We start from the raw sequence: 24,019 nt of genomic DNA, 5'->3' as shown, positions 1-24,019 counted from the left end.
TTTATGGCACTGTACCTGTTGAAGTGCCTCATTTAAAAATATGTAATAAAATAGTGAAAATGAGATTAAATCACAAAAATTATAAACATCATGAGAAACAAGCAATTATTTTAGAAGATCATACCACAAATGAAGAGATTCTTTGTCATTGAATACCACTGCATGAGAAACATGTGACACTTATGTGTTAGTTGTGTATAATGCCACTACCTGAACTGGAAACAGACAATTAGGCTGTTGAGAATTTATTTACATTAGTGTATGTGAGTACATAGTTTTCTTTTATCGAATTGTTCCAAAGATAGGAATGAGGTAACTGATGAGAAAATCTATTGTGATCAGTAAGATACTATATCATGGATAGATGTTAGTTAGTATTAAAAGATGTGAGACCAAGTGTTTTCTGCAGCAATCTCGTAAGAGCCCATTTCATGTCCTTGTTCCTCAGGCTGTAGATTACAGGGTTGAGTATTGGAGGTATCACGGTGTAAACCACAGAAAGCAACCTGTCAATAACTAGGGGTGTATTTGAGGTTGCTTTCAGATAAACAAAACAGGCAGTTATAATAAAAAGAGTAAAAACAACAAGATGGGGAAAGCATGTGGAGAAAGCTTTTGACTGACCTTTTGTGGTAGGAATCTTCAGCACAGTGGAGAAAATGTAAGCATAGGAGATCACAATACAGATGAAACAAGATATGCCTAAACACATACCTATCCCAATACTTGTATACACCACTAGGAGTGTTTCAGAACAGGAGATACTTAGCAATGAGGAAACATCACAGAAAAACTGTGGAATCACATTGGAGCCACAGAATGGCATGAAAAATGTGCCAGCAGTATACACAGTTCCAAAGAGTCCTCCAATGGCCCAGGAAACACCTGCCATCAGTGTACAGGCACCAGCGTTCATGATGACTTCGTACTGCAGAGGACAGCATATGGCTACATAGCGGTCATAGGACATGGCAGTAAGGACAAATATCTCACTTGCTGAGAAGGAAGTCATGAAAAGTAGCTGGAAGGCACACCCTAAAATGGAGATGGAATTGCTGTATGTTAGGCTGTTGACAATCAATTTGGGGATTGGGACAGACACAAGGAAGACATCCAGGAATGACAAATTCTTCAGGAAAAAGTACATCGGTGTCTGTAGATGCTGGTCTAGGGTAATGAGAGTGATGATGAGAAGGTTACTCATCAGGACAGCCAGATAAATCAGTAGGAAGAGCACACCATATAATATCTGAAGCTCTTGGATGTCAGAAAACTCCACAAGAAGAAATCCTGTCACTAAAGTGACATTGGCCATGCTAGAGTCTCTTCACTGCCTGTTAGGACAATGAAATAATGAAAAAGTCAATTTCTACCACCTGACCAGAACTATATTGATATATACCATCGTTTATTTGAAAAAGAGCCATCCTATGTATCTTAAATACTTCTACAGAAATTCCATCTTATTTTTTAAGGTGAAAGTGTTTCATAAGTAGTGTGTGAATTCAACTAGTCTTCATATAAATTACATCTGATTCTGTAGCTTCAATCTGAACTTGCTACCAGATGTATACAATTCGACTAAATATGAAAGTTTTCGCAACACACTAAGTCCTTGCCCTCAGACTGGTATTGTGCCATGCATAATGACAAATCTTTTTGTTTTCTGAAAAACAATTCAAAGTTCTACGTCTTTATAGTGTGTTAGGATTACTAATAATCTAATGGGAGTAAATCAATTCTCCTTTGTTATTAAAAATTATTACCTCACATTTACATTTTATTAAATACTCCACTGTAAGCAAATAACTTTTTTATAAATATATGGACATAATCAAGGTGATATAAACAAGGATTATTTTTTCAATGTTTTTATTATCTTGAGGTCATGCAGTCACATATGTTGAATGTTTCATTTCATATGAAACAGAGAGAAAGAAAGAAAGAGATAAATTATTTAGCAAAACTTAATGTCCTTTGAATACACACATATGTAGAAAGCTATGTTATTGTGGCACCTTGTCAGTGATTGATCTTAAATAAAAGTCCACTTTAGAAGTTACTATAAGAAAATGTATCACCTATTCTGTCTGACTGTATCTTTTATTCATTATTTTATGTTGCCTAGAATTTATTTTTCCATACATCAGATATTATCAAACTATTTCCCTACATTGTTTGCTACTGTGCAGAATTATTTAATGAAAAGACCAACAAGTGTTTAAATATATCAGACACCAAACTGGATGACAGATATTAAAAAAATAAAAATAAAAGGTTTTCTGGAAGTTTTCAGTCAGTGGGAGGAGGCATACAATGATGAATATATAAATCTATGAAGAAGCAAAAATTAGATGGCGATGGGTTCCATTGCAAATTTTTTTAAAAACATGTAACATTTTATAGATTATCCCAGTGGCTACTGAAGGATAGAGGGGAAGGGGCTCCCTTTTGGAGTTACCTAAAATCTAAAGCCTAAATGAAATGTAGACTATAGTGAAAAGCCCAGTGGATGGAACATTTTAAGAAGCATAGTTAAATAAATGGAAGTCAAGGCAACGGACATATGTATCATATGTGATTTGTGGTGAATTAGAAGTATGTATAGTAGGGCAGTTAAATAATCTTGAATACATTTATCAATTTATTCTAAATGTCTGTCTGGAGAAATATACAACGATACACCAAAAGTGGGAGATGGGTGAAAAATTTGGTTAATTGAATCTCATTGTTTTTGGTTTCTGCCCTATATATATTTAATATCTACAATACTGATTCTTGTTTTCTTGTTTGTTTGTTTTGGAACAGAGACTATTTAACATTTTACCAATAGAAATCTGAAATGCATACATTGAACTAATTCTAACTCTTCAACTGCTTGGGCAAAGGATGATTTATCAGATGTTTCCAACAAGTACACCTGAGAGCGGAAATTTTTCTTGCCCCACAAAAACAGTTTAACTTACCAGTTGATTACCTGAAATTAATATAAAACTATATCTTCCTTTGGAAATTCTTGGTTATTATGGCATAATATATTGCTAATCTTCTGTTGAAGAGCTCAAAGATCTCTACAATGTAATATTTTTTTAACACGGAAGGATGAATATTAAATGCAACCAGGAAATTCATTTGCCCTTTATTTTAAATGTGACGTGATTTGAAATATTCTCTAGTCAATGTCTCTACAACAAATCATTTTTAAGGGATGTGACAAATTGCTTTGAATTCCCAAAAGAGGAGAGTCTTAAAAGTTTTCTGAATAGCCTTAAGTGATAATCTCCTAAGGCCTTATGGATTGTAATCACTGTTATTTTTTATAGGCACAATTGTTAAATTCTCAGAAAACATAGTGTAATATATCTGAAAGGACATGATTCAGAATTCTACTAGAATAGTAATAAAACACTTAAATATTTCTTTAACTCCACTTAGTAATAAACTATTATTACTTGTGGTTATCACTCCAAAATTGATACTAATAATTTGAGCACTTTGCTGTACATGAAGACTTCTGACAAATATTGCTAATTACTGGCTCAACGCGTCTCTGACTGAAGTTGAAGAATGTTCATTTATTCAATTGACTTTGGAAATCTGACATGTATTACACTCTGAGAAGGCTTGCTATAAGCTTGCCACTTAACATAGAAAGCAAATAAGTTTTATTGGTCATCTGTCAAAAACAATCATTGTAGGGTAATAAAACTGAAATCATTTTTAAAGATATTGTAAGAATTTGGAAGTGATCCAATTTTTATTTGTGTGTGTGTGTGTGTGTGTGTGTGTGTGTGTGTGTGTGCGTGCATTTGCTTTGGCATCTAATAGATCTTAGTAGCATTAGTTAACACTTTCAGTTAGTTCCTTTAGAAATAATTTTGGCTACTGGAGATATAATTAACAGAATGTCATTTGTCTACTACTAGATAATTGCAAGAAAATATTTTAAAAAATAAAATTTAATCTCTGTTACATGGAAAGTTGAGAGCCTAAATAGTAGTGTAGAGAATTAAATAACATTTTACACAATAATTTACACAGCTTGACATAATTAAATTTAATAGTTTTGAAATACTGACTTTTTCATGACTATGATCCAAATTTATTTTTGCCAAAATAAAACGAATTTAAAAATAAAAATTAGATAGGTAATTTGTGCTAGAAGACATACAATTTCAGTATGTAGAATAAAGAGACCTCAAAACTTTGAATTAAAACTGTCCTTACTTTATTAAAATATCAGCACATTGATTTGATGTAAATATGAAATAAAAACGAATTTTGAAATTATTGCAAAATATACATGGTTTATTTGTGATAGCCTTGTTTTACTCTAATTTGTAAAATGAGTTCAAACTTACAAAAACGTTGCAAGAATATTGCAAGGATCTTCAGATAAACTTTACCTTAACTCTCCATTTTTTTTAAGTCTTTAATTATGATTCCAATATATTTAACAGATAATGTTCAATTGGTTTTAGGTGTACAATATAGTAACTCAACGTTTTGTACATTAATTAATGGTTATGTGATAAGTGTAGTTTTTAATCCCACAAAACATTTCAACCATGCCCCTCCCACCTCCCTTCTTGTAACCAACACTTTGTTCTCTGTAGTTAGTCTGTTTCTTGGTGTGTCTTTTTCTTTTCTTTGTTTCTTTGTTTTGTTTCTTAAATTACACACAGGAGTGACATCATATGGTATTTGTTTTTCTTTTACTGACTTATTTCATTTAGCATTTTACTTTCTAGCTCCATGCATGCATTTGAAAGTAGTAAGGTTTCATTCTTTTTTTTAATGAATGAATAATATTCTATTATTTCTTCTTTATCCATTCATCTACCCCTTGGCATTTGAGCTGCTTCCAAATTTACAATTGTAAATAATGCTGTAATAAAAATAAAAATGAATGTATCCACTTGAATTAGTGTTTTTGTACTTTTTGGGATACACACTAAGCAGTACAATTATGGATTGTAAGGCAGTTCTAGTTTTAACATTTTGAGGAACCTACATACTGTTCTCAAAAGTGGCTGTACCAGTCTGCATTCGCACCAACAGTGCATGAGGGTTCTTTTTCTCCACATTCTTGCCAACACTCATTGTTTCTTCTGAATTCGATTTTATTCATTCTCAAGGGTGTGAAGTGATATCTCATTGTAGTTTTGCTTTGTATTTCCCAGATGATCCATGATGATGGGCATCTTTTCTTGTGTCTGTTGGTTATCTGGATGTATTCTTTAGAAAAATGTCTATTTATGTCCTCAGCCCATTTTTAATTCAATTATTCATTATTTGGGTGTTGAGTTTATAAGTTCTTTATATATTTTTAATATGAATGTTTTATCATATATGACATTTGCAAATATCTTCTCCAATTCTGAAGGTAGCCATTTTGTTTTATTGATTGTTCCCTTTACCATGCAGAAGTCTTTTATTTTGATGTAGAAATGCTTACCATACAAATGGTTGTCAAAAAAAAAAAAGAAGATATAGTGGCAGTATTTATATTAGGTAATCTCTACTTAATATTTTTAAATTCTTATTAATTTATTTTGAAAGATAGAGAGAGTGAAGGAGAGGCAAAGAAAGAGCAAGAACAAAAATCCCAAGCCGGCTCCATGTTGTCAGTGCAGAGCTCAATGTAAGGCTCGATCTCACAGTGAGATCACAACCTTAGCTGAAATTAAAAGTCAGACACTTAACTTACTGAGCCATGCAGGTGCACCTGGAGAAACTTTACTTTAAAAGAAAGTCTGTAATGAGATTCAGAAGGACACTATACCATACATATAGGAGACAATCCAACCAGAAGATCTAACATTGTAAATAATTAAGTAAACAGCAACATGGGAACACCCAAATATATAAAATGTTTAATAACAATCATAAAGGTACTACTTAATAACAATATCATGGTAGGAGGCTTTAACACCACACTTAACATCAATACACAAATCTTATGAACAGAAAATCAGAAAGTACACAATGGCTTTGAATGACACACTGGAACAGATGGACCTAACAGATATATTTAGAACATTCCATTCTAAAACAGCAGAATACACATTATTTTCAAGTGCACATGGGACATCCTCCAAAATAGAACAGATATTAGGTGACAAATCAAGCCTAAACAAATTCAAAATATTGAAATCAGACCATGCACCTTTTCTAAACAAAATACTATGAAACTTGAAGTGACCCACAATAAAAAAAAAAAAAAAATAGAAAGACCACTAATTCATAGAAGTTAAACAAGATGCTACTAAGAAATAAAAGAGTCAGTCAGGAAATCAAACTACATGGAAAACAAATAAAAGTAGATGGAAATAAATGAAAATGAAAATAAAATGAACACAAACCAGTTCAAAATGTTTGGCATGCAGCAAAAGTGGTCCTAAGAGGGAGGTAGATAGTAATGCAGGCCTGCCTCAAGAAACAAGAAAAATCTCACATAAGCAACCTAACCTTAAGACCAAAGGAGCTACATAAAGAAAAACATACAAAGATAAAAGCCATCAGAATGAAGGAAATAATAAGGGTTAGAGCAGAACTAAATTATATAGAAACTAAATGATAGTAATAGTAATAATAATAATAATAATAATGGAACACATCAATGAAACCAGGACATGATTATTACAAAATTAATAAAATTTATGAACCTCTAGATAGACTTATCAAAAAAGAAAGAGAAAGGACCCAAATAAATATATTCAGAAGTGAGACAGGAAAGTAACCACGAACACGGCAGAAATAACAATTATAAGAGAATACTATGAAAAATTACATGCCGACAAGTGGGGCCACCTGGAAGAAGGTAACAAATTCTGAGGTGCATGGAAACTAACAAGACTGAAACAAAAAAACAGAAGAAGAAGAAAAAGAAAACAGAAAGCATGGACAGACTGATATCCAGCAATCATGAACAAGTAATCATGAAACTCCCAAGAAACAAAAGTCCAGGGTCAGATGGTTTCATACGTGAATTATACCAAACAGTTAAATAAGAGTGAATACTGATACTTCTCAAACTATTTCAAAAAAGTAGAAGAGGAAGGAAAAGTTCAAAAGGCATTCTATGTGGTCAGCGTTACCCTGAAACCAAAACCAGATAAAGACTCATGATGAACATGGATGCAAAAATTCTCAACAATACACTAGCAAACCAAATCCAATGCCCCATTGAAGAATAATTCACCATGATCAAGTGGGATTTACCCTTAGGCTGCAAGGAATTCACAAATAAATCAATGTGATACTCTCCAAAAGTAAAAGAAAGGATGAGAACCATGTCATTATTTCAATAGAGGCAGAAAAATCATTTGACAAAGTACAACATTAATTCATTATAAAAATTTCAACAAGGTAGTTTTAAAAGGACTATACCTGAACGTAATAAAGGCCATCTGTAAAAAAAAGCTACTGTTAACATCATCCTTAATGGGGATAAACCGAGAGCTTTTCCCCTCCAGTCAGGAACTGATGTCCATCTGACCACTGTTATATAAAATAGTACTTGAAGTACTAGCCACAGCTGGGAGACAACAAAAAGTAATAAATAGCATCCAAATTTGTAAGGGAGAACTTTCTTTTCTTGCAGATGAAATGAAACTGAAGAGACTCCACCAAAGACCTGCTAGATAAAGTAATTCAGTAAATCACAGTATACAAAATCAGTGTAGAGAAATATGTTGCCTTTCTGTATAGCAGTAATGAAGTGACAGAAAGATAAAGAATCAATCCCATTTGTAATTTCACCATAAACAATAAGATACCTATGAATAGGGGCACCTGGGTGGCTCAGATGGATAAGCGTCTGACTCTTGATTGTGGCTCACATCATGATTCCTGGGTCATGACATTGAGCCCTGTGTCAGAATCTGCACTGAGCATGGAGCCTGTTTAATATTCTCTCTCTCTCCTTCTCTGTCTGTTGTCTCTCTCTCTTTCTGTGTGTGTGTGCGTGTGTGTGTGTGTGTGTGCGCGCGTGTGTGTGTATGTGTGTGTGTTCTCTCCCCTGCTCATTATCTCTTTCTTTCTCTCTAAAAATAAAATTAAAAAAAAAAAATATATATATATATATATATATATATATATATATATATATACTATTAAATAAACTTAACCAAAGAGGTGAAAGACCTGTACTCTGAAAACTATAAAACACTGATGAAAGAAACTCAAGATGACAAAAAGAAATGTAAAAATCAGTCTATGCTCATGGACTGAAATAACAAATATTGTTAAAATGTCCTCTTTACCCAACACAATCCATATAGTTAATGCAATCTCTTTCAAAAGAGCAACAGCATTTTTTTCACAAAACTAGAGCAAACAATCCTAAATTTTGTATGTAACCACAAAATATCCCAGGTAGCCAAAACAATCTTGAAAAAGATAACCAAAACTGGAGGCACCACAATTCTTAACTTCAAGTTATATTACAAGCAAGTATATGGTAGATTAATCTTCAACAAGACAGGGAAGAATGTCCAGTGGGAAAAAGGCAGTTTTTTAAATAAATGGTGTTGGGAAAACTGGACAGCGACATGCAACAGAATGAAACCAGAACATTATCATACACCAAATACAAAAATAAATTCAAAATGAATTAAAGACCTAAATGTGGGCCTGAAGTCATCAAAATCCTAGAGGAGAAGACAGACAGTAGCCTCTTTGACATCAACCATAGCAACTTCTTTGTAGATATGTCTCTGGAGTCAAGAGAAACAAAACAAAAGCACAAATCAACTAATGGGACATTCCCTTTACATTTCTGTGGGTCCACTATCATATATCAGTTCTTCAGTGATGTGCCTGCCTTACTAAATCTGACTTGTTCTGAGGAACATGCAACTATTAATTTCAGTGTGGCCATTGATGTCTGTTATGCATTTTCATGTTTAGTGTGCATTGTGGTCTCTTATGCATATATTTTTTACACTGTGTTAAAGATTCCAACCAGACAGAAGCAGTCCAAAACCTTTTCACCTGCTTGCCTCATCTCATTGTGGTGAGTGCATTCCTTCTAACAAGCTCTATTTGCTTATTTAAAGCCAGCCTCTGGTCAGCATGCTCTTCTGGACTTGTTTGTGTCTGTGTTCTTTTTTGTGATAGAACAAGGCCCCTAACCTTGAGGCCTGTTACCTACTGTCTGAGGATCAAAGGTATTACATCACCTCTTGGTAAAGTCCTATGAAAGGCTGAAAGGAGTAGAATAATGGAAAGGTAACTAAAGCTGAAGTGATGAGTAGGATTATTTATTTTGTGCCAAAATTAACTAGCTTTTGGAATTATTTGAATCACAGATGAATATATCATGGCGACTTGTTGGTAATTATCTTGGATTGTCAGTTTTAATATAAATTAATTTCTCTTATACTCCTTCACTTTCTGTTTTAATTATATATGATGATTTGAACTTCTGTACTGAGCTCCATATACATGAGATTTTATGAGATTTTTATTCTTCTGAAATTATCATGTTCCATTATATTTTATTTATTTTGTATGTTAATCTTAGATTTTGCATCTATATTTTATTTATTCCAGCTATACCTTTTACTTTTCGGTATCTTATGGAAATTTGATTTTAATTTAAAATGATTGGGGCACCTGGGTGGCTCAGTAAGTCAAGCGTCCAGCTTGATTTTGGCTCAGGTCATGATCTCATAGTTTGTGAGTTTGAACCCTGCATCAGTTTCCATACTGACATCGCAGAGCCTTCTTGGGGTTTTCTCTCTTTTTTTTTCTCTCCCTCTCTCTGCCTCTCCTATGCTTACTCTCTCTCACTCGCTCTCTTAACATAAATAAATAAACTTAAAAATTTAAAAATAATTTTGGGGCACTTGGCTGGTTCCATCAGTAGAACATGCAATTCTGACTCACTTGGTAGAGCATGTGACTCTTGAACTCTGGGTTGTAGGTTCAAGGCCCAAGTTGGGTGTAGACACTACTTAAAAGTAAAATATTTCAAAAAAATAAATAAAATTATTTAGCTAAGCTTTGCAGTTTAATAAAATACTTGATTTTTTCACAAGCTTCAGTAATTTGACTAATATATGTTTGATGATGGATTTTATAAAATTACTCATACATTGAAGAATATGATTCTCTCACATCTTTGTTCCTTTTGATGAAATCATATTTTTTGGAATGAGATATTTTCCTCATTATAAAATAACTCCCAACAAACAAAAGTCCAGGACTAGATGACTTCACAGGGGGATTTCAGCAAACATTTAAAAAATAGTTAATAAATATTCTTCCAAAACTATCCTAAAACATAGAAAAGGAAGGAAAACTTTCAAGTTCATTCTATGAGACCAACATTACTTTAATAATAAAGCTAGATAAAGGCATCTAACAAAAACTCAATTAAGACACCACACACAAAAAAGAAGACCACGGGGCAATAACTCTGATGAACATAAATGCAAAATCCTCAACAAAACACTAGCAAATCAAATGCAACAACACATTTAAGAAGAAAATCTTCACCATGATTATGTAGGATTTATTCCCAGGATGCTAGTGTGGTTCAATATTTGCAACCACTCAACATAATACATCACATAAATAAAAGATATAAAGCATATAATCATTTCAATAGATGAAGAAAAAGCATTTGCCAAAGTTATTACATTTATGATAAAACCCCCAACATAGTAAGTTTAAAGGGAACATGTCTCAACAAATTAAAGACCTTATATAAAAAACCCACAGTGATATCATACTAAATAAAGAGCAACTGGAAGTTTTTCCTCTAAGGTCAGGAATAAGACAAAGATGTGCACTCTCAACATTTTTGTTGAACATAGTACTGGAAGTCATAGCCACAGAAATCACCAAAAACAAAAACAAAAACAAACACAAAAATGAAGAAATGAAAGGCTTATGAATTCATAAGGAAGAATTAACATTTTCACTATTTGCAGATTACATGATACTATATAGAGAAAATCCTAAAGACTCCACCAAAAAAACAAAAACAAAAACAAAAACAAAAAACAAAACAAAACAAAACCCTCTACTAGAACAGATAAATAAATTCAATTTAGTCACAGGATACAAAATCAATGTACAGAAATGTGTTGCCTTTTTATATACTAATAGTGAAAGTGTAGAAAGTGAAGTTAAGAAAACAATCTTATTTTTTAAATTGTATTATTTATTTTTTTGTGTTAAACTCTATAAGTTCTTTATATACTTTGGATACTAACCTTTTATCAGATGTCTAATTTGCAAATATATTCTCCCTTTTCATACATTGCCTTTTAGTTTTGTCGATTGTTTCTTTCACTGTGCAGAAGCTTTTTACTTTGGTGAAATTCCAATTGTTAATTTTTTACAATTGCACCAAAAGGAATAAAATATCTAGGAATAAACTGAACCAAAGATGTGAAAGGCCTGTACTCTGAAAACTATAAAACACTGATGAAGTAACAGACAACACAAAGAAATGGAAAGACATTGCATGCTCATTGGTGGAAAACAAAAAATCATGAAATTGACTTACTACACAAAGCAATCTGCAGATCTAATGAAATCCTTATCAAAATACCAAGAGAAGTATTTCCAGAACTAGAACAATCCTAAAATTTTTATGGAACAAAAAAAAAAGGAAAAAAAAAAAGAAAGAAAAAAGAAAAAAAAGCCTTCAATAACCAAAGCAATTTTAAATCTTAAAAAAATAAAAAAGCAAAGCTGGGGGTATAAGAATTCCAGACTTTAAGTTCTATTGCAAAGTTGTAGTGATCAAAACAGGATGGTACTGGCACAAAAAGCAAACACATAAATACATGGAACAGAATAGAAAACTCAGAAATAAAACCACAATTATATGGTCCATTAGTCTTAGGTAAAAGAGGGTAGAACACACAATGGGCAAAAGACAATCTCTTCAACATATGGTTTTCAGAAAACTGGACAGTTATATGCAAAGTAGTGACACTGGACCACTTTTTCATGCCATTCACAAAAAAAAGTTCCAATAGGTTAAGACCTAACTATGTTAACTGAAACCATGAAAGAAAAAAAAATAGAAGAGGATACTGGAAGTAATATCTCTGACATTACTGTAGCAATATTTTTTCTACATATATCTCCTGAGGCAAGGGGAAAAAAAGTAAAAATAAACTATTGGACTATATACAAATAAAATGCTTCTACAAAGGGAAGGAAACATTCAACAAAAGTAAAAGCCTACTGAATGAGAGAAGATATTTGCAAATGACATAGCTTATTAAGGACTAGTGTGCAAACTATATAAGAAAGGATATAACTGAACACTGAATAAACAGGTAACTCAATTAAAAATAAGCAGAAATATGAACAGACATTTTTCCAAGGAAGACATACAGATGGCCAACAGACACATGAAGATATGCTCAACCTTATGTGCATCACCAGAGAAATGGAAATCAAAACTACAACAAGGTATCATTCACAACAGTCAGAATGGCTAAAATCAAAGACACAAGAAACACAAGGCACAAGAAAGTGTCAGTGAGGATTGGTGGGGTGGAGAAAAGGATGGATAAACTAGGGGTCCAATGGGGAATATGACAAAAGATTCAAGGAAACTAAATGGAAGCTCTAAGGTGGCAAAAGAGAAAAAAGAAGGGAAAACCATAGGAAGGAAGAAATCCTAAGTGAGCCAGTTTGGGGAGATCTTTTTCATATCTTCATTGATTTGATTGCTTCTTTTCAGACTCAGTTTACAAAAGAAGCATATGGAACTCTAAGTCATCCTCAGCAGCACCATTTCAACAAGATGGTGTCAGAGCTGACAGGGCATATAGTCATCAGGGATTCAAATAGGGGTTTAGGTCATTAGAGAAGTGACCACGGGTAGAATAGGACCAAACTGGAAGAGCAGAGTAGCCTCAAAAAATAGCTCCTATCAGGGTCTGAATAGCATCTTCCAATTACTTTCCAGTATCAGCTTCTGGCCACAAAATTCTCACAATAAAAAACATCCTTTCAAATATATTATTTCTAGCTTTCAACCAAGATAAACAGTAAAAATTTGTGAAAGTATTAAGCTGTTTTTTTAATATTTTTTTCCTTTTTATTTTAAACCAAAGTTACACCTATCAAGGGACCCAAGACCAAAGCTAATTTGTCTTTTATGACTTGATGATAGACTCAATAGGTGTCTCAAAGACAGTGTGACACATGCACCCTCTACAAGGTCCTGAACCATTCCCAAAGATAGCGAGAAGAAAGACTTAGAGAATCTTCCCAGAGCTGGCCATGGACAGTAGGATGTTAGCTGCAGCAGGGATGTAAACATATCCCTCACCATATTTTGGTGCCCCCAACCTAACAAAGGGCTTCCTGAACACATAAGATCCAGTACCTGCAAGCCTTGTCAGGCAGAAAGCCAAGCCCAGTTCTCAGGATACAAAATGAGCATCAGGAAAGCAAGAGCTGTTCCTGGGAAAAGTTCACTGAAGTAAAATATACACGATGACAAACAACAAAATTATACTCCCTGAAATGCCACTCCCTTCCTATCTTTACTACTCCATCATTCAGCGTCTTGCAGGAACCAGTCTCAAGGCTTAATGAATTCAACCTTTGCTGTGTTTCCTTTTGCAAAAAAGAAGAGTCTTGTAGGTTTTCATATGTAATGTCTTTTACGTTAAATATTTTACTTAATGTATGATTGGGATCACTACATATCAGCTCATAGATTACTGCCATTATTTTTTATAGCCAAAGAAATAATCCATTGCATATATATGACATAGTTTATTTAACAAAAATCCTATGTTTTTGTACTTTCCAAATTTTCACAATTACGAATAATGCTGCAAATAAAAAGCTTTGTGAAAATGTACTACCGAATATGGGAAGTACATCTTCAGAGTGTCATATAACTGAGTCAGTGATGGCTTCTGTATACTAGCTGCTACATTCTTTACTTATTAATAGTCTAGAACCATAGCTCAAATTCAACTGGTATATAATTTTAACTTCTACACATCTAATTGTTTTGAATACAGCAAAAGAAATAAAAATAATAGGAAATTTTTAGCCATATAGAAAAATTCCTATGTTACATACCCCACAAAACTGCACCAAATATCGAATAGTTGTACATCAGGCAAATATGAGACTATATATTAAAACAAAAACAAAAACAGAAAACAAACAAAACACCAAACCACTGTGTAAAGGAATAAATTTTTGTTTCCAACTCCTTGCTTTTTATTTCTTCTTTCCTGGTAAATTTTAAGAATCATTTGAAAACAATTTTTTTTATTAAAAAATATTTGTTGGATTTGTTAGCACTTTTCTAAAGTTTTTATTTAAATTTCAGTTGGTTAACATGGAGCATAACAAGTTTCACGTGTACAATATACTGATTCAACACTTCCATACAACACCCAGCGCACATCACAAGAAGTGCACTCCCCTGATGCCCATCCCAGTAACCACCTTCCCTCTGTTTACCATCAGGTTGTTCTTGATATTCAAGAGTCTGTTACTTGGTTTGCCTCCCTCTCTTTTTATTTCCACCTTCGGTTCTCTATTTTTTTCTTGAAGTCCACGTATGAGTAAAATCATATGATATTTGTCTTTCTCTGACTGACTTATTTGCTTAACACGTCACTCTCTAGCTCCATCATGTCATTGCAAATAGCAAGATTTCATTCTTTTTTATAGCTGAATATTATTCCATTGTATAAAAATATTACATCCTCTTTATGCATTTATCAGTCACTGGACCCTTGGTCTGTTTCCAAAATTTGTCTATTGTAGGTCGTGCTACTATAAATAAAGAGTGACATGCATGTATCACTTTGAATTAGTATTTTCCTATTCCATGGGTAAAAACCTAGTAGTGTAATTGCTGGATCATAGGGTAGTTCTGTATTTAAGTTTTTGAGAGAACTCCATAATATTTTTCACAGTGGATACTCCAGCATTTCCACCAACAGTGCAAGAGTGTTCCCCTTTCTCTGAATCTTCATGCACACCTGTTGTTTCTTGTGTTGTTGATTTTAGCCATTCTGACAGGTGTGAGGAAATTGTGGTTTTGATTATTATTTCCCTGATGATCAGAGATGGTAAACATTTTTACATGTGTTTGTTGGCTATCTGCATGTCTTATTTTGAAAAACAAACCTAACATATCTTCTTCCCATTTTTAATTATATTATTCACCTTCAGGATGTTGAATTTTATGTTATTTATATTTTTTGGTTATAAACGCTTTATCAGATATGTAATTTGTAAATATATTCTTCAAATCCATAGGTTGCCTTTAGTTTTGTTAATTATTCCCTTTGCTGTGTGGAAGGTTTTTTGTTGTTGCTGTTTGTTTTGTTTGTTTTTTTGTTTTCTTGTATTTTTTAAATGAAGTCCCAATAGTTTATTGTCCTTTATTTCCCTTGCCTCAAAGGACATATCTAGTAAGTTAATGCTATGGCCGATGTCAAAGAGGTTACTGTGTTGTCTTCTGTGATATTGATGCTTTCAGGTCTCACAGTTAGGTATTTAATAGATTTTAAATTTATTTTTCTGTATGGTTCATGAAATTGGTCTAGTTTTATTGTTTTGCATGCAGCTGTCCAGTTATCTCAGCACTAGTGTTTGAAGAAACTATCTTTTTGCCATTGGATAGTCTCTCTTGTTTTTTTCAAATACTAATTGGCAATGTAGATGTTAGCTCATTTCTGGAGATTTTATTGTGTTCTATTGGTCTATGTGTTATTTTTTGTGCCAGCATCATACTTTCTTAATCACTAAAGTTTTGTAATATAACCTGAAGTCTGGAATTGTGATGCCTACAGTTTTGCTTTTCTTTTTCAAGATTTCTTTCTGTATTCAGGGTCTTTTGTGGTTACATACAAATTTTAGGATTGTTTGTTCTTGCCCTGTGAAATATACTGGTGGTATTTTGACCAAGATTGCATTAAATGTGCAGGTTGCTTTGAGTAATATAGACAACATAAGAATATTCATTCTTCCAATCCATAAGCATGAAATACTTTTCCATTTCTTTGTGTCATCTTCAATTTCTTTCATTAGTGCTTGATAGTTTTCAGAGTACAGGTCTTTCTAGTCTTTGACTAGGTTTATTCCTAGGTATCTTATTGTTTTTGGCAGAATTGTAAATGGGATCGGTACCTTCATTAGTCTTTCTGCTGTTTCAATGACAGTGGACATCCTTATCTTATTCCCAACCTGAGAAAGAAAGTTCTTAGTTTTTCCCCATTGAAGATGATATTACCTGTGGGTATTTAATAGATGGCTTTTGTTATGTTGTAGCATATTTCCTCTAAGCGTACCTTCTTGACGGTTTTTATCATGAATGAATATTGTAATATGACAAATGTTTTTTCTGCATCTGTTAAAATGATCATATGGTTCATATCGTTTATTTTATTAATATGGTATGTCCCTTTGATTTGTAAATATTGAACCACCCTTGCAAACTAGAAATAAAACCCACTTGAACATGGTGAATGCTTTTTTCAAGGTATTGTGGATACAGTTTGCTAGTATTCTATTGAGAATTTTTGTATCTATATTTATCAGGAATATTGGCCTGAGCTGCTATTATTATTATTATTATTATTATTATTATTATTATTATTTTAGTGGAATCTTTGGTTTTGGAACCAGGGTAATACTAGCCCTATGGATGAATTTGGAAGTTTTTCATCCATTTTTATTTTGAAAAAGTTTGAGGAGTATGGGTATTAAGTATTCCTTAAATGTTTGGTAGAATTCACCTATGAAACCAACTGGTCCTGGACTCTTGTTTGTTGAGAGTTTTTGATCAGTGATTCAATTACTGCTGGTTATTAGTCTGTTCAGGTTTTCTATTTTTTATTTCAGTTTTTGTAGCTCATACGTTTCTGGAATTTATCCATTTCTTCCAGGTTGTCCAATTTGGGGCATATAGTTTTTCATAATATTCTCTTGCAATTGTTTGTTTTTCTGTGGTGTTGGTTGTTATTTCTCTACTCTCTTTTGTGATTTTATTTATTTGTATCATTTCTTGTTTCTTCTTGATAAGTCTGGCTTGAATTCTTTTTTTGTTTGTTTCTATATCATCTATTTCTGCTTTATTCTTTATTATTTCCTTCCTTAAGCTGTTGTAAGCCCTTGTTTATTGTTATTTTTCTAGCTTCTTTAGGTGTATGGTTAGGATGCTTATTTGCAATTTTTCTTGCCTCCTAAGTTAGGCCTCTATCACTATATACTTCCCTATTAGGACCGCTTTTGCTTTGCTTCATCCCAAAGGTTTGGACCTTTGTGTTTTCATTTTCATTTGTTTCTAAGATTTTTTGTTTAAATTTCTTCTTTACTTTTCTGGTTGACCCATAAGTTGTTCAATAGCATGTAGTTTACACTCTATGTATTTAGGTCTTTCCAGATTTTTTTGTAGTTGAATTGTAGTTTCAAACATTGTGCTCAGAAAAGGTGCATTGTGTAAGTTCAACCTTTTTTTGTACTTGTAGAAGCCTGTCTTTTTACCTAGTATGTGATCTATTTTGGGGAATGTTCCATGTACACTTGAAAGAATGTGTATTCTATTGGTTTAGGATGGAATTTCTGAATGTATCTGTTAAGTCCATCTGATCTAGAGTGTCATTCAAAGCTATAATTTCCTTGTTTATTTTGCCATTACATTACTGTCCATTGATGTAAGTGGGGTGTAAAGAGTCCCTTACTGTTATTGTGTTATTATCAAAGAGTTTATGTTTGTTATCAATTGTTTCATATATTTAGGAACTTTCATATTGGGGGCATAAATATTTACAATTCTTAGATCTTCTTGATGTGTTGTCCCCTCTGTTATAATACAGTGCCTTTCTTCATCTCTTGTTACACTCTTTGTTTTAAAGTCTAGTTTGCCCAATATCAGTATTGCTACACCGGCTTTCTCTGGATGTCTATTTGCATGATAAATGTTTCTCTACCCTTTCAGTTACAATCTGCAGGTGACGTTATGTCTAAAATGAGTCTCTTGTAGGCAGCTTATGGATGGATCTTCTTTTATCCATTCTGACTCCTTGTGTCTTTAGATTTAAGTTCATTTACATGCAGAGTGATTATTGATATATATGAATTTAGTGCAATTTTAGTGCTTCTTATAAAATATAATAACATTTCTATGATATAGAATCATGTATTTCTCCTTGATTCATTACATTTGTCATGTACAATACTTGTACATGTATTACAAACACCACAAAGCAATGCTATAATTTTAGTTTTAAAATAGTTATAGGGGTTATAAAGAAATTAAGGAATAGTCCAAATAAGAACACAAGTCTCATAATTATTCATCTATTGATTGGTTTTTTATGCTATTCACTATTTTTCTTAGGAGCGGACTTTATATAATATTTCATTTCTTTCAGTCTGAACAATTTACTATGGTACTCTTTGTAGTATACTTTGCCATCTGCCCAACACCTTTATATTTTCTTCAAACTTTAATCATATTTTTTAACATTAAAAATTTCAGTTTCAGAGCAACTGGGTGGCTCAGTTGGTTAACCTCCCATCTTCTGCTCAAGTTATGACCTCACAGTTCATGAGTTTGAGCCCTATGTAAGGTTCTGTGCTGACGTCTGAGAGCCTGAACCCTGCTTCAGATTGTGTGTCCTTCCCTCTCTCTGTCCCTGCCTTGCTTGCACTCCTTCTCTCTCTGTCTCTCAAAAATAAATATATATATTTTTTAATTTCAGTTGAGCATTTTTCACTTCAGTATTTTAAAAAATATTTTTTCTACCTTATTTGGGGTATCATTATTCTTAAACAGAAAAAATCTTTTATTTGTAACATTTCTCTACTTATAGAAAAAAAATTTTTTTGCTTTTTACCTTTAATGCTATTATAGTTTGCTTTTAATATTTTACAGCTATTTATTTTTGTTTGAGTTATTTGTATGGGTGTATGTGTGTGTGTGTGTCTGCCTGTGTTTTGCTTTGGGTTTAGCAACTTGTACCTACAGGTTTCTGTGTTTAAGAAAATACTGGCCATATGTTCAACAAATTTAGAAGTAAATGTTATCTCTTATTTTTCTGTAGTTCATTATATTAAGTAATTTCCTTCACTTTATGTTCAGTTTAAATATTTGTTCAGAAAAAATTAATTTCATAATTTGAAATTTCAGTTATAATTTCCATTTTTTAATGTTTCCATTTCTTTTTTGAGACATTTCACTTGTGCTAAGTTTTTACATGCATTGAAAACATGTTTTGTTTTATTTATTGAGATAAATGCCCAATCTTAATTCATTGTTTCAAAATTAGGTTCATTTTGAGTTTAACTTTTTTTCACATGCCATTGTGTGTAATTTGGGGGTACTTCATATGGTACGCAATTGTGCATTTTGTCCTGAACGATATTAATGCTAAGTTGCGGAGAATCTGAATTCTATTTCCTTTTTTCAATAAGTATTATTTCTATTTTTAGCTGAAAATATCTTGACTGGTCTTGAACTACAACTTACATGTCATGTTGCAGTAGATTGAGTCTCCTTCAGATCTTATCTTGACTGGACTTCTTTAATTCTTTCTTTGCATGTATGATTCAGGACTATTTCAGAGATTTGGGTACACAGTGTTTGGCTTCTTTGGCTCTCACTTTAAAAACTCCTTTACTTGGAGGGAGCTAAGATGGCAGCATAGTAGGAGGCCACTAGGCTCATCTCATCCCTTGAACACACTAGATAACTATCAAATCACTCTGAATACCCAAGAAATCAACCTGAGGATTGACAGAAAAAAACTTCATAATTAGAGGGAGAGAAGAGGTAGTGGTGGGGGAAGTAAGAAGTGCAAACACATGATTTGGAGGAAAAGCAGATCTCTGGTGCTATGGCGGGGTAGAAGCTATGGTTATAGAGAAGACAAGAGGAACACACAGTGGAACACACAAGAACACTTCCCCAAAGCTATTGTCTGGGAAAATGAGAAGGGTTGTTTTTTTCTAGTTTTTGCAACCAGTGAGGCTTGAAGACTGCAATTTTAAAAGTCTGCCAGCTTGGTTGTAAAGAGACCTGAGGGCTCTGCCTTACTCCTAAAGAGAGGGTAAGGAGACAACCCACAGACAGCATCATCTGAGGAACACCTAAGGTACACAGGGAAAGATTGTTCACTTTTCTTGGAGGACATCCATGAGATGTGACATTCTCAGATGTCTTTCTGAGGACAAAAGAGCCAGCATGTATCATTTCCCTCCCCTGCCTCTCAGCATAGGTGTAGAGCTGGCTGCCAAGGGAAGATTGGTCCCAACACTGCTTAGCCTGCTTGCTCCAAGTCCCATGACCTTGAACTCTGGTACAACTGCCTTTCTAGGTCAAACCTGCATTGGTCCCACTGTGCAAGACCCTCTCCCAGAAGACCAGTGTAGGCTTCTGGCCACATGACCTCCCTAAAGCCTGGAGATATTTATTTATTTATTCATTCATTTATTTCTGTATTTAACATATAGTGTAATAATGGTTTTAGGAGTATAATTTATTGATTCATCAATTACAACACTCAGGGTTCATCCCAACGAGTGCCCTCTTTCATGCCTCTCACTCCATTAGTCCTTCCCCCAACCCAACAGCCCACCAGCAACCCTCAGTTTGTTTTCTGTATTCAAGAGTCTCTTACAGTTTGTCTCCCTATTTGTTTTTATCTTATTTTTTCTTCCCCTCCTCTATGTTTATCTGTTTTGTTTCTTAAAAGTCAGCAGGCTTGACTGAGATAGAGCCTAAGGCGCTGAATTGCCCCTCAAGACAAAGCAGGCTAAAATCCCGGGGCCAGACAGTGTGAAAACAATGATCTGAAAAATACCTGGGACACACAGTGCTTATTAGCTCTTCTGGAAGTGCTACTCTAAGAGCAGGAAGCTCTGCTCTGAGACCACACTCAGAGGACAAATGAGCTGATTTGTGTTATTTCCCTCCTCTAAGATTCATTATAAACACCAAACCACTGTCAGTAAACAGCATTGTTCTGTGACTGGCTGCCTAAACTGCTTAAATCATGTGCCACCCCTCTATGCTCTATGGGTACTGCCATTCTCAGGCAAGTGTGCCTTAGTTCCAGTGCAGCAGGCCTCTTCCACAGAAGACCAGGAGAAACCCTTACTCACAAGACATCCCCTGATCAGAGAGTTCTACAAGGCTTTAGTGCTAATAGAAGTACCGCCAATCCCAACTAACTAGTGAAGAAGAGCACACCTACTTAAAATTCATAACATTCTGGACAAGGTACAAACACTGCCCACTGCAGGCAAGGAGAGCCTTTGCAGACGGCTGGTCCAAAGGATAGTGCAGGCAAAACACAGCAGCCAAGTGCATGCAGCACACACCAGAGACACTCCCTGAAGAGCCAAGCCCTGGACACTATATGACCTCTTATTCATAAAGCCATTACTCTCAAGATCTGGAAACATCACAGGGTTTTCTAACACAGAGAAGGAAGCAGAAACATAGACAAAATGCCAAGATGGAGATATTCATGCCAAATGAAAGAATAAGGTAAGATCATAGCCAAAGATCTAATCAAAACAGATATAAGTAATTAAAATTATGGATAATTTAAAGTAAAAATCATAAAGGTACTCACTGGGCTTGGGGAAGAAAAAGACTTCAGGGAGACCTTTACCCCAGACATAAAAGGCAAACAAAACAAAACAAAACAAAAACAATGAATCAGGAATGAAAAATGCAATAACTGAGAATTGAAAGAGACTGAAATCAATGACCACAATGATGGAAGAAGTAGGGGAATAAATAAGTGATATAGAAGTTAAAATTATGGGGAATAATGAAGCTGAAAAAAGAGAAAAAGAAGAATTATGGAACACAAGAATAGAGTTAAGGAAAAAAAGCAACTCCATCAAACATAATAACATTCATATTATAGGAGTCCCAGAAGAAGAAGTGAGAGAAAATTTGAACAGACCAATAATCAGCAAATAAATTGAATCAGTAATAAGAAAATTCCAAACAAACAAAAGTCTGGGGCCAGATGGCTGTCACAGGTGAATTCTACCAAATGTTTAAAGAAGAGTGAGTACCTATACTTCTCAAACTTGAAGAAATTAAACTTCTAAACTTGTTCTATCAGACAAGCATTATCCTGATACTAAAACCAGGTAAAGAGTCCACTAAGAAAGAAAGAAAAGAAAAAAGAAAAAGAAAAACAAACAAACAACAACAAAAAACTATAGGCCAATATCCATGATGAACATGGATGCAAAAATTCTCAATAAATTACCAGCAAATTGAATCCAACAGTACACTAAAGAATCATTCACCATGATAAGATGGTATGTATTCTTGGGCTGCAAGAGTGGTTCAATGTTTACAAATCAAGCAACATGAGACCCTACAATAATAAAAGGAAGGATAAGAACCATAAGATCCTTTCAAGAAATACAGAAAAAGCATTTGACAGGGTACAGCATCCATTCATGATAAAAATAGTCAACAAAGTAGGGTTAAGTGTAACATATTTCCACATAATAAAGCCATATATAAAAAGTCCACAGCTAATATTATCCTCAAAGGGAAAAACTGAGGATTTTTCCTCTATAATCAGGAAAAAAACAAGCATGTCCTTTGTTACTTAACATTGTACTGGAAGTTCTAGCTCACAGGATTCAGACAACAAAAAGAAATAAAATACATCACAATTAGCAAGGAATAAATCAAACTTTCCCTATTTCCAGATGACATGATACTCTATATAGAAAATCCTAAGACTCTGCCAACTCTTGCAATTGCTAGAACTGCTACACAAAATCAGTAAAGTCACAGGCTATAAAATCAATGTACAGAAATCTGTTGCATTTCTATACACCAATAATGAAACAACAGAAATATAAGTGAAGGAATCCATCCCATTTACAATTGCATCAAAAACATAAACTACTTAGGAATAAACTTAACCAAAGAAGTAAAAGATCTGTATGATGAAAACTATAGAACACTTATAAAAGAAATTGAGGAAGAAACAAAGAAATAGAAAATCATTCTGGGAGGAGCCAAGATGGCAGAACAGCATGGAGGTTTTTTGTGTGTCTTGCGCCTATGAAATACAGCCAGACCAACACTAAACCATCCTACACACCTAGAAAACTGATTGGAAGATTAACACAACAACCTGGACAACCTGAACCACAGAATTCAGCATGTACACAACACGAAGAGCTCAACTTGGGGAGCAAGAAGCCATGAAAGGTGGGGAACCCCTTTTGTGTGTGGAGAGAGGATGGATACTGGGGAGGTGGGGAGCATACAGAAAAAGCACCCCTTCCAAAAAGCAGCTGGAGAGAAAGTGGATAATTGAAAACAGCCACAGGAACTAAACTAAAAAGGCAGAAAGGAGAAAGGAGAAAGGAGTGGGTTTAAATTCCATTAAGACTGTAAACAAGGGGAGGGCAAAGGCTGCAACTCTGCAGCTCGATACCTGGTGGTGCTCTGGTGGGAAATGTGAATCACCAGGAACAGAGTGGGGTCCAGGAGATTCTCAGGCCACGCGGGGAAAAGTGGTTCCACTGCTGGAAGGACATAAGGTAGAGACTGTTGAAGCCACCTGGTCCCAGCAGACTCCAGAGGCAGCCACATTCGCTGGTGCTGGGGAAAGGTCATTGAGGGTGAAGCTTGGTGCCAGATGTGTGTTGTGATTCTCCAAAATCTGTGAAACGCTGATGCTACTGTGTCTCGCAATCTTTTTTGGGCGTGGGCTGGCACCTGGCCACAGTCTCAGAGCACCGGCAACAGCAGGGTCCATAGGGCATTCCTGGGTGCAGCTGACATTCAGCCATTGCTTGGTGAGACACTCCTGCAGAGGGCCAGAAGGGGTCAAAGCTACAGTCCTTCAGAAATAAGGGGCCAGGGAAAACAGCCGCATCTGAGACAAAACTTGGGAGAAAAGTACTGCCTGGCACCTGGCATGGAGAGTCGAAATGCCTGTCATGGAGAGTTGAAAAGTGGGGAGGGGACAAGAGGTGAAGACAGAGAATTGGTATGCAATTG

General features: G+C 34.3%; 1 protein-coding gene across 1 annotated transcript; it reads right to left on the bottom strand.

The window, feature by feature from the left end:
* Positions 1-367: 367 nt before the first annotated feature.
* Positions 368-1,315, bottom strand: LOC101094321 (olfactory receptor 14A2). Its single transcript, XM_003980605.1, has one exon. The coding sequence runs from the start codon at positions 1,313-1,315 to the stop codon at positions 368-370; it is 948 nt and encodes a 315-aa protein (XP_003980654.1).
* Positions 1,316-24,019: the final 22,704 nt, after the last annotated feature.

The sequence above is a fragment of the Felis catus genome, chromosome A1 (assembly GCF_018350175.1).
Source record: "Felis catus isolate Fca126 chromosome A1, F.catus_Fca126_mat1.0, whole genome shotgun sequence".
Classification (NCBI taxonomy): domain Eukaryota; kingdom Metazoa; phylum Chordata; class Mammalia; order Carnivora; family Felidae; genus Felis; species Felis catus.
Note: the sequence above shows the minus strand (reverse complement) of the source record. Positions and strands in the feature narration are given on the sequence as shown.